The 12,036-nt window shown below is 41.0% G+C and overlaps 1 protein-coding gene across 2 annotated transcripts in view; it reads left to right on the top strand.

Annotated features, from left to right (window-relative positions):
- The window catches only part of LOC126281191 (uncharacterized), a 236,605-nt gene that overhangs the window by 93,206 nt on the left and 131,363 nt on the right, over nucleotides 1-12,036 (top strand). For both annotated transcript variants that reach the window (XM_049979903.1, XM_049979911.1), the window contains exons 10-11: nucleotides 952-1,210; nucleotides 10,190-10,279. In XM_049979903.1, the coding sequence (XP_049835860.1) occupies nucleotides 952-1,210; nucleotides 10,190-10,279 (349 nt within the window). The remainder of the gene's footprint in view (nucleotides 1-951; nucleotides 1,211-10,189; nucleotides 10,280-12,036) is intronic.

The raw sequence follows: 12,036 nt of genomic DNA, 5'->3' as shown, positions 1-12,036 counted from the left end.
TTTATCTATCCGATTACATTATATTCTGAAAAATTGATTGTGGGCTACTGGCACCATGTAACGATTGTTGTGTTATCATTATTTTTATCTTCTGCATTTTCCAAGGGATCCACATGCATATACGGATCTGTAGAACAAATATACCATTAAAATACTTTAGGATTAAAGGAGACCACTCACCAAAAAGCAGAAGCATTGAGTCGTTGATAGGGACATCTGTGAGGAAGAAACCTTGCTAGCTTTCAGATTTTATCCTTTGATTAGGTAGAGTAAAATAAAATACACACACACTCAGACACACGCTTCCGCACCTACATGGTGTCACCTAGACTATCAGTGCCAATGCTCTTTTGTGGCAGGTGGATTGGTTGTGATGGGTGCGGGGAACCCTCTGCCCAATACTTTCCCTTTCCTTTGTCTTGTAATCGCCCTCCCAGTTTGTGTCCTCACATTGCCACTTCCCATAGGCCACTACATTTGTGCCAGACCATATACCTGCCAACTTTCCCTCCCCATGTTCCTAACCAGAAAACCACCCACCCCCCTCCGAGCCACAAGCCATGCACCCTGAGTCCCCCACTCTTCTTCCACCCACCCCATCCGACACTATTTTGACCACAACCAGTCCATGTGCTGTAAAAGAGCACCGGCACTGTCAGTCTAAGTGGCACCATGTATGGGTGTTTCTCCTTTTGTGTGTGCCAGTCGACATTTCAGTTCTTTTGCTTTTTAGTGAGTGATCTCCTTTAATCCCAAAGTATTTACGTTCTACAATAACTTCCAGAACAGATATGCCATAAATAAATAAAACAAACATGTGAGTTGTATTCCAGTACAATTTTTTTGGTAAAGAATCTTTTTTAGAGAAATGCAGATAAAAATACAAATCTGTTTATTTTGTGTATTTTATTTATTTATTTTACACTTCACCATTGTCAATGGTTATTTTAGGGTTTACCAGTCATACTGACTGCAACTCCAGACAGTCAAGGGCAAAAGGGTGGGATGCCCATTGTGCAGCCAGTACACGTGCCAGTGACAGTGGAGAGAGGCAGGATGGTGTTGGCTGTGGAGAGGCCAGCTACTGCAACTGTTTCTCCTGCACCACTGGCTGTGAGTCTAGCCGATCAACATCCTACTGTTGCCACATCCTCTATAATTCTTTATAGTGGTGATCACAGCTTTCAGCCATTCGCCAGCACTAGTCAATGTAAGTTTAAAGTTTTCATAAATGAAAGGTGATTGGATTGAAGAAAAGTGTTCTCTCTGACGTTTACTTCAACAAATTCATATTGATAGTATTCACAGTGACAGTCATAGGTTGGATCAAATATAAACAAATCTTTTGTAGTAATATTTTTTGTTATTTGGATGTATTATTTTGTTATTTTTCTGCATAATCACATATTTTATTGGTGCACTTTTGCCCCTGACTGTCAAATTTTTAATTCCATTTTTAATGAAAAATCTCATTAGTTGCTCTGAGCAGCTCAAATGTGTGAAGTCATACAGTGGGCTTTCAGGCTGGGGATTGGAGGGCAGTCCAATGCCTCTCAAGTCAATCTTGTTTGGATCTTCTGATTGCTGTGCATGTTTTGAGTTGTAAGCAGCTCAGACTTGGTGAATTTTATTTGTTGTCACTCCACAATGTGGAAGGAATGTTGTACCTTATCGTGTTGTGTTGCTTGACTAGGCTTGCAATTTCTGTAGAGTACAGACTTGATTTCATGTGCTCGATAGCCATATTGTCTGAACACAGAGGTTACACAGTTTATTTCAGTGCTGAGATGGTTCTCACCCCATGTGCTTCTACCACTGTGTATAAAAGTGTTCAGCACAGCTCTCTTTTAGGCAGGATGGACTGTTGAGATAATTGTCTATGTTGATAGGTTTACAGCACACCAAGTAGCCAAGCCAACCATCCAATTTCTGTTCAACTAGAAGAATAGTAGCTATTTTTCCTTCTTCATTTCCACTGCAAACTTTATTTGGGAATATATGCTGTTCATGTTGTCAGTGAATTGTTTTAATGTTTCCTTTCCTTTAGGTTAAATCAGAATAATAAAAACGAGGCCAGCAAAGAAGATCACTGTTTAAGACATGAAGACAATAGTAGATATTGTGTAAAACTCAGATATTCTATAGATGTAATGCAAGTGCACCAAGTTCCATTGTGCAAGGATTTGTGATTATATTCCTTATGTCATTGCTTTCACTGAGCTATGGGAATAAACTTGCGTGAATTTTGGCAACATTAACAATCCTGGTCACAAGAAACCTTATTATGATGCATTACTGAATGGCAGAGTGCACCTCTCCCTCAGTGCAGGCGTTATTAAAAGCATGAACAAAGCATCAAAAGGCCACCTCCACCTTCCAGATACCCATCCTCAAATGATAGCAGAAGTTCAAATATGCCACTCACTCAATGGGAGTGCAATTTCAGAAGCTTTGTTTACATTTGATCTGCTTTCATATTTATAAACTTGAACTTAAGAAACCACTGCACTTATTTTATTTATTTATCTGTAGACATATGTGTTCAAGAAAGGACAAAATACATGATGAGACATTTCACATAACTATTTTATTAGCTTTACTGCCAAATGATATGCTTTCAGAAGTCCAGTTTGGTGATTCCATTTTAATGCATAATGTGTTAACAACTGACATACTCATCTTTGTGAGATGCTGGGTTATGAGATGCTGAGACCGATGACATTAAGTGTGAATTAAGTGTGATTCCTGCCTGAGATCCAACCAAACTCAGAGGTATTGTTGGTGTCACAATGCTGTTTATACTTTATATCAACTTTCAGCACACACTTCGTTCTCTGATATGCATTTGTTTTTCGGTACCTGCTTTACCTCGCAGTGAAATGTACACGCCATCAGCATTTTTGGCTTGGACAATCGAGAAGATCCAAAAGACCACATTCAACTGAGTGTCAGATAACATTCATCACTTAAACTGAACCTCATTCCTTGTTTATTAGATTTTCAGCATCCTTATTTTCATGTGCCCCTTGATTATGGCCTGCCAGTAGCTTAAAGGTCTCGATGCAGTGCTGATATGTATGGCTGTTTCAGCTGAATATGTCACTGGTGCTCTTTCCACCTTTCCTTGACCGTTCTAACAGTCTTCCCTTTGTAACGCAAGCTGCAGTACCACGTGTTGTAGTGTTAATGCATTTTTGCAGGCCTAGATTATCTTTAATAGTATGAAGTACCACTTCAGTCTTTGTTGGTGGCTGTGAAATTAATCAAGTGTTCTCATTAGACTCTGTGATCTTTTTGTAGATTGAGCCACTATGTCAGACAGTAACCTTTGCCTTTTCATCCCCCCCCCCCCCCCCGACCCATCCCCTTGATTTGACAGTAGAAATACAGGTTTTGTTGTTTTTCATTGTGAAATTCTGTCTGTCACTGTTTGAATTACATCAGTCACATTTATCAGCAGTTCCATCTGTTTGCGGAATGATGATAGCCCGAGATGTGGTGCTAAAAGTCAATGTGCATGTTCATTTTCATTACATGCCGTGACCAAGAAATATGTTTTTCTCACTGTGTGTGTGTGTGTGTGTGTGTGTGTGTGTGAGAGAGAGAGAGAGAGAGAGAGAGAGAGAGAGAGAGAGAGAGAGAGAGAGGTTAGCAGAAAAGAACTACTTTGTTCAAAAACTAAAATATTTTCTATCTTTTCTATGGGTTTGCCCTGTGTCCCTGTGTTCATTGCCTCATCCATTTGTTGATTTGTCTGTCGTCTTCTGTTCCTAATAAACAGAAACAGTTTAGCAGTTATTGCACCTCATAAGAAAGAAAACGGTCAAATCACACACACTATAGAACTAACAGAGACTATTCTGTAATGTACAAAATAGTCACTAAAATTGTCATCAACTGTGTAAAATTCACTGACATAAAGAACCTAATAGAGAATTTAATTAAATACAGTATTCACCAAATTATAAGATGAAGTTTTTTCCCAGATTTGTCATTCGAAAAATACCTGATCATCTTATATTCACAAATTAAACTGTTGCTGCTGAGGTCAGTCTTTTTACATTGTTTAATAGATTAGTATAGGTGCTGACTTACATTTACAGATGAAACTTTGGATATTGAGGTTTTATACAAATTTAATTTAACGAGTTCTAGGACGTAGAAAATAATGCTTTCCTTTGAATAGGCTCAAGATTTCCTGATTCACCCAAGCGCTCGATATTGTAATGGCCATGCTTGAACAATCACATGATATTTGACTCGCGCTGCTAGTTTACACTGCACAATATGTGTGAAACTATGAACTAGCCCCTATGACAGTCTAATGCTCTGCTTAAAAATTGATGATTTTGTGAAATGCAGGAAGAAATAGAATTAAATTCTTTCAACTTAAAAATTATTGTTGCATTTGAACAGGTATAAAAAGTTCTCATACATGCATGTATACCGTGTACGTACATTTATGCCACTTTTTAAGTAAAGATAACATTTATCTTACTTTCCAAAAACCATTACTTGATTCTGAACCCAAGTCAGTATTCTGTTTGGTTATGAGAAATTGTAATAATTTATGAAATGGAAATTTGGTCACTGTTCACATATTAGAATACCGGGGAAAAATGTCACCGGCTTTTAATCAACTTCAGAACAAGGTGCCATTAAGATGAAAGCAGAAAGAAAATTAATCCAGAATTAAATTCTAAGAAATGAAATAACTCATATTAAACTGACTGCAATTGTTATTGAAAGAGTAAATTACAGCTGAATGACCTTTTATAGATAGTATCAACAGACATAACTAGATCATGGGTTGAGTGAAAGTTCAAGAATTGAATAGAGTCATGGTTGCAATCTGTTATCTATGTATTAGTTTCTGTTGTTATGTATTACCTGTACCCTAGAAAATATTGCCGTCCATGTTTCACTATTGTTCTAGCACAGCAATATGGAAGGGTTCGAGAAGGAACTACCATGAATGTGGTGAGAGGAGTTGTGAGTGGGCATCAAATTTCATCGTGATACAAACCATGGGAATATGTACTGTGTATTTTGGCTTTTTAGGAACATCTATCATGTTTAAACTGCAGTGTGTTTGAATACATTTGTACTCTGAATCGAATTGACTTCAAAATTGGACAAATACTCAACACCAGCATATATTTCAGGAGGAAATGCTAAAAGGCTAGATTGGAGCCAATGGCGTTGTTATATATTTTGTGCAGCAGTGTTTTTTATACACACTGTGAAGTATGGTGAGAATGATAGGGGGTTTGTCAGGTTTTGGTTGTACACAGCCAATGAGAAAGGGGTGGGCAGATGATATGGTCAGAAGCAAGAGACACTGTAAAGTTATGTCAACACGGGGCCTCTTTCCTGAAGTGCAGCCATTGGTACACGAGAATAAAAAGGCCTGCACAAAAATTTGTGGATAGGGCACATGTATGCATGGACAGTCTTGTGTCCATACATTGCCACATTGCACAAGCAGTCTCGTATGAATTCAATTCTTTGCTTCAGAGCTTGTGCTGCATTCATTTTGATGAAAATGTGACACAAAAGTGATTGTTGTAAAAAAAACTAAATAACACAAGAATGAGACATACAAAGTGACAACATTGTTGTTTTTTCAGCAGGTCACAGCAAGATTTGAGATTTTCTTTTTGGGAAACTGCAGCTATAAAACTGGCTATAATATTTTATTAGCTAGTAACCAGTGATTTCCATACCAGTTTAAAATATTTATTTTGCATTTCAAAACAGAGCAGTTACGTGATTATTCCTAAAATAGAGAAGTACGTAAGGGAGGTTCTTAGTCATTATGTGAAGGTTAATTAACATCCAAATGTGTCATTTGTATTTTAACTAATAAAAAAGTTATGTTGACAGTTTCAGTCATAAAATATTACAGGCTAAGTCAAATAATGAAAAGTGACAATATTATGAAAAGGATACTTCGTAGATAGGTGCAACAAAAAGACTGTCACAAAATAAGCTTTCAGCCAACAAGGCCTGTGTCAAAAATAGACGCCACACACACACACACACACACACACACACACACACACATGCAACTGACACACACGTAAATGCAACTGACACACATGACCACAATCTCTGAAGCCAGACTACGTACGAGCAGCAGAAGCAGTGCATGATGGGAGAAGCAACGGAGGGGGGGGGGGGATGTAAGGAGGAGGCTGGGCAGGGAATGGGAGGGATAGCAGGGTAGGGGAGGAGTACAGTGAAGTGCTGCTAGTGGGAGCATGCAGGGATGAGGTGGAGAGAGGGTAGTGCAGCTAGGTGCAGTCGAGAGGTTAGACAGAGGGCAGGGAAAAGAGATCGCGAGGGGGGGGGGGGGGGGGGGGGATAGCAGAAAAGGAGAGAAGTAAAAAGACTGGGTGCATTGGTGGAATAGAGGGCTGTGCAGTGCTGGAATGAGAACAGGGAAGTGGCTGGGTGGGTGAGGACAATGACTGATGAAGGTTGGGATCAGGAAGGTTATGGAAACGTTGGATATATTGCAGGGAGGGTCCCCACCTGCGTAGTTCAGAGAAGCTGGTGTTGGTGTGAAGGATCCATATGGCACAGGCTGTGAAGCAGTCATTGAAATGAAGAATGTGGGGTGCTCAGCAATAGGATGCTCCAGTTTTTTCGTGGCCACAGTTTGTTGGTGGCCATTCATGTGGAAAGACAGCTTGTTGGTTGTCATGCCCACATAGAATGTGGCACAGTGGTTGCAGCTTAGCTTGTAGATCACATGACAAGTTTCACAGGTAGCCCTGCCTTTAATGGGATAGGTGATGTTTGTGACCAGACTGGAGATGGTGGTGGTGGGAGTACGCATGGGACAGGTCTTCGATCTATGTCTATTACAGGGATTTGAGCCATGAGATGAGGTGTTGGGAGCAGTGGTTGTGTAAGGATGGACAAGTGTATTGTGTATGTTTGGTGGACGGTGGAATACAACTGTGGGAGGGGTGGAAAGGACAGTGGGCCGGGCATTTCTCATTTCAGGGTACGGCGAGAGGTAGTAGAAACCCTGGCAGAGAATGTAATTCAGTTGCTCCAGTCCTGTGCGGTATTGAGTTACGAGAGAATGGTCCTTTGTGGCCAGAAGGTGACACTTTGGGAGGTGGTTGGTGACTGAAAAGATAAGGCACGGGAGATTTGTTTTTGTACAAGGTTGGGAGGATAATTACTGTCTGTAAAGCCATCAGTGAGACCCTCAGTGTATTTCGTGAAGGACCACTCGTCATTGCAGAAGCGCCATGGGTGCCCAGGCTATACGGTATGGAATGGGTGGCAGCCATCGAAGTGGAGGTATTGCTGGTGGTTTGTGGGTTTGATATGGGCAGAGATACTGATGTAACCATCTTTGAGGTGGATGTCAACATCTAGGAAACCCGGAGGAATGTGGATGGGGTGTCCTCACCCTCGATCCACATGGAAATTATGTCATCAATGAATCTGAATCACGTGAGTGGTTTAAGATTGAGGGGTTTAGGAAGGATTCCTCTAGATGGCCCCTGAATATGTTGGCATACAATGGCCTCATGCGGGTGCCCATAGCTGTATCCCGGATTTGTTGTAGGTAACCCCTTCAAAGGGGAAGTACTTGTGGGTGAGAATATAGTTGGTCGTGGTGACTAGGAAGGAGGTTGTTGGTTTGGAATCCTTCGGGCGTTGGGATAGGTAGTGTTCAATAGTGGTATGGCCATGGGCGTTAGGGATGTTAGTGTAAAGGGAGGTGGCGTCAGTAGTGACGAGCAGGGCTCCATGTGGTAAAGGATCAGGAACTGTGGAGTATAATCTTACCTGCAGACAAAGGCTTCACCACTGTTGTTTTGAACCAAAAGATTTACGTAGCAGAAGGACCTTGGCGCCGGTCAGGGTGGCCAAGCGGTTCTAGGTGCTTCAGTCTGGAACCGCGCAATGGCTATGGTCGCAGGTTTGAATCCTTCCTCGGGCATTGATGCGTGTGTTGTCCTTAGGTTAGTTAGGTTTAAGTAGTTCTAAGTTCTAAGGGACTGATGACCTCAGCTGTTAAGTTCCATAGTGCTCAGAGCCATTTGAACCTTAACTTGCCACAGTGACCCCATTCCAGAAATACAGCAGACTCTCCAGTCTCTCCTCAAATCCTGAGGCCCTGTTCAGAAACTCTCCCCAGAGTCCATCTCTCTCCTCACCCATACCACTCCCTGCAATCCTACCTTCTACATGCTTCCTGAACTCCATAAACCCAACCACCTAGGACACCCTATTGTGGCCAGTTACTGTGTCCCCACTGAAAATCTCTGCTCTTGTAGACCAACACTTCAGCCCATTGCCTGGAACCTACCATCCTATATAAAATGTGAGCTGTGAGGTAATGGATTGAGTGCAGTGGGAGTAGACAAGGGTATTGCATGGACTGGGTGGGCAGCAGAGTACCACTGTGGCAGCATTGGGAAGGATAGTGGGGAGGATAATTCTGATTTTGGAGCATGTGATAGATCGTGGATACCTTGGCAGAGACTGTGACTTGGTTGTTACAGTTGTAGATGGCACTGACTCATGAAGCGAGTGCTCCTTTGTTTCCAGACAGTGGGTATGTGAGGCGTGGTAGGTGACTAGACCCACGGCACAGATGACCTGTTTCCAGACAAGTGTGAGAGAGTAATTTTGCATTGTAAACGTCTCAGTGGGGTCCTTGACTTATTTAGAGAGGAACTGCTTGTCATTACAGGTGTGGTGAGCATGGGTGGCTAGGCTATATTGAAAGGGTTTCTTGTTGTTGAATGGGTGACAGCTGTTGAAGTGGACTGTTGTTGGCAGTTGGTAAGTTTGATGTGGATGATCCTGATGTAGTCTTACTTGAGGTATAGGTTGACATCAATGGAGGTAGCTTATCATGATGTCATCAATGATCTGAAATGGGGGGGGGGGGGTGTTGGGAGTTTGGATGGCTAGGAAGGATTCCTCCATATAACCCATGAAGAGGTCAGCATAGGATTTTGTCATGCAGGTGCCCATTGCTAAACCAAGGATTTGTATGTAGGTGATCCCGTCAACAGAGAAATAGTTGTGAGTGGCGGCATAGTTGGTCATGGTGACCAAGAAGGAGGTTGTAGCTTTCGAGTCAGTCATGTGCTGGGAGAGGTAGTGTTCAGTAGTGGCAAGGCCATGGGCATTGTGAATCTTAGTGTACAGGGAGATGGCATCAGCAGTAATAAGCAGGTAGGTCTGGTGGCAAAGGAACAGGAACTCTGGGGAGTCAGGGGATGAAATGGTTATTGCCTTTTGCATAGGAGGGAGGGTTGAAGGTAATACATATGGTCGAGTTTATGAACTGTAGGAAGCTCTTGAAGGTAGGAGTACAGGGAGCAGTGAAGATGAGGAGAAAGATAGACACAGAGGAGAGGTTCTTGGATAGACCTAAGGATTTGAGGAAGGACTGGAGATCTTCCTGGATTTCAGGAATGGAGTCACCATGGCAGGGCTTGTTGGTGGACTTATCTGACAACTGGGGATTGTCTCTGCCAAATAATCCCTGCAGTTCATAACCACAGTGGTCAAGCCTTTTCAGCAGATAAGATCATGAGGTTGGGATCACTTTTTAGATGGTGGTTGGTTTTTTAAGAAGCTATGTTCTATCGGAATTTTGCCTCCTAAAGGTAGGTTCTGACCAGCCATTCTGTCATTGTTATATATGCGCTTACTTTCTGTGTCTGCCTCCCCACCCCCTCTCTCTCCCCCCCCCCCCCCCCCCAGCCACCTTCTGTAGCCCCCTCTCCTTCATCCCCTTTTTCACACAAAGATAGATCTTTTAAGAGCACTTATGCACCAATTATCATTCTTATGTAAGTGTAGTGTTACCTGTTTCTTTTACTTGCTTACAAATTTTTTCACTGTTTGGACCAAGAAAATAATTTCTTAGCACTGTCTTTCTCTCTCACATTCTACATTCTGCTCCCCCCCCCCCCCCCCCCCCTCTCTCTCTCTCTCTCTCTCTCTCTCTCTCTCTCTCTCTCTCTCTCTCTCTCTCTCTCTCTCTCTCTCTCTGTGTGTGTGTGTGTGTGTGTGTGTGTGTGTGTGTGTGTGTGTGTGTGTAAGTAAATGCCCTGAAGTGACATAGAAAGGAAAAAGTAATTGTATTCGCCAGCTACAGTTGTTATATTCTCTAATATTTGTTATGTATCTTGCTTGACAGATCAGTCTCCAAATTTTACAACAATTGATGCAAGTCAGCCACTTTCAATTGCACCTAAGGGTTCTAAAATAGCGGTAAGAGAAACTCAAGGTAAGTGATGGTCATTAATTAGCTATTTATAAAAAGCATAGTGCTTGTATTGATACATTTATTAAGTATACAGTATGTTGGGCATATCTTGCCTAACCAGAGACAGAGGGAATACTGCTGTGAAAAGGTAAGAAGAACACTCACTATCTGAAAGTGATTTCATCCTGCAATGTTGTCTAGGTAATTTATTTCAAGGAATGCTGTATAAATAATTGCATTTGAATCCTCGTTGGTAGCAAATGTCTTTTGAACTCACTATTGCGAATTAACCTTCTATCAATTCAAATGATTGTATAGTCGTCTTGGCAAGAACTTTCGTTTGTCTATATATTTCCTCTCCACTCCACGGACTTGATGTTGTAAATTATTATTATTATTATTATTATTTTTTAAGTGGACGATGACAGAGTTGAGTAAAAATAGTTTTTAGCTAATCACAGACTGTACAGTTTATTACTGAAATCATTACTAATTTAAAACTGTTTTAATTACTTCTTGAGGGTATTTATGGTCTGTTGTTGCAACTACAAATATGAGTGATTTTTTTCACCAGGCGCGTTTCGCTTTATTGTAGTAAAGCATCATCAGTGGTCTGTAATTAAGTTATTTACATTTTGATTTGCTTTTTATATAGAAAAACTGTTTGTTAAGAATAGGTTGATTTATACTTACGGTGATTTTTTGGCTGATTTCTTGCATACATTGGGAAATGCGGTCTGCTAGCACATCAGTGTTTTCTGTTTTTAACACTGATAGTTTTTGTCTAGTTTTTAGATGTTCTGCACCACAATGCACTTCTCACACCACTCTTTTATGCGCACCACTGTATTCTGTTTCTTTTTGTACTTCAAGTTAGTGGTGGTGTTTGTGTGATGTAGTGTAGCCACCATAAGCTTTCTGCTACTTCGTCTTTGACCTACAACATTTTTTAAAATTTGATTGATGTATGTGTGTAATTCTATTTAATTATGTTTCTGTGTAGTTATATGTGCTGTATAAGAGTAGAGAAACAGTAGCTTTGTAGAGATTTTTTTCTTTTCTTTCTTTCCTTTTTTTTTTTTTTCTAGGGGAGGGGGAACTATGATGAGTGGACGTAAGTATATAGCAGTGTGATGGAATGTGAGGAGCGAGAAGTGAAATGAAACTGTGAGTGGGGTGGGGTGGGGTGGTTGTGGGGGTGGGGGTGGGTGTGAAGGATGGGAAAAGGCTCTTTTCTTTTGTGTGTAATTTCATCAGTTATTCTGTATAGAGTCTGGTTTCCAATGTTTATCTGGTCATTGAGCAGCTGTTTATTTTGTGTTAGTGCTTTTTGTATGTGGGAATTTGCTTGGAAAGGGAGGAGGCGTTTGTCTTTACTCATTTTTATGATATTCATATCATTTTCAATATTGCTTGGTCTATGGTGTGTTCTTCTTTTAGATGATCAGCAAATGTTGAATGATTTGTACCATATTTGAATGCTCTGATGCGTTCTTTATACCTTGTGCCAAATGTCCTGCCAGTCAGTCCACTGTATATCTCCTCACAATCTCTGCAACTGAGCTGATAGATGCCACTTTGTTGGTATCTGTCTGGTTTTGAGTTTAGTTTTGGGATGTGCTTTTGCATGGAATTGTTCGTTTTGTAAGCAATGTTTATGCCTTGTTTTTTGAGTATGTTTCCTATTTTATGAGTGAATTTGTTGTGGTAGGTCACTGTATGCCACTTTTTTGTTATAGTGATTTGTTGTGATGCTTTACCATAATACAGCGAAATGT

This window comes from Schistocerca gregaria, chromosome 1, assembly GCF_023897955.1.
Source record: "Schistocerca gregaria isolate iqSchGreg1 chromosome 1, iqSchGreg1.2, whole genome shotgun sequence".
Lineage (NCBI taxonomy): Eukaryota > Metazoa > Arthropoda > Insecta > Orthoptera > Acrididae > Schistocerca > Schistocerca gregaria.
Note: the sequence above shows the minus strand (reverse complement) of the source record. Positions and strands in the feature narration are given on the sequence as shown.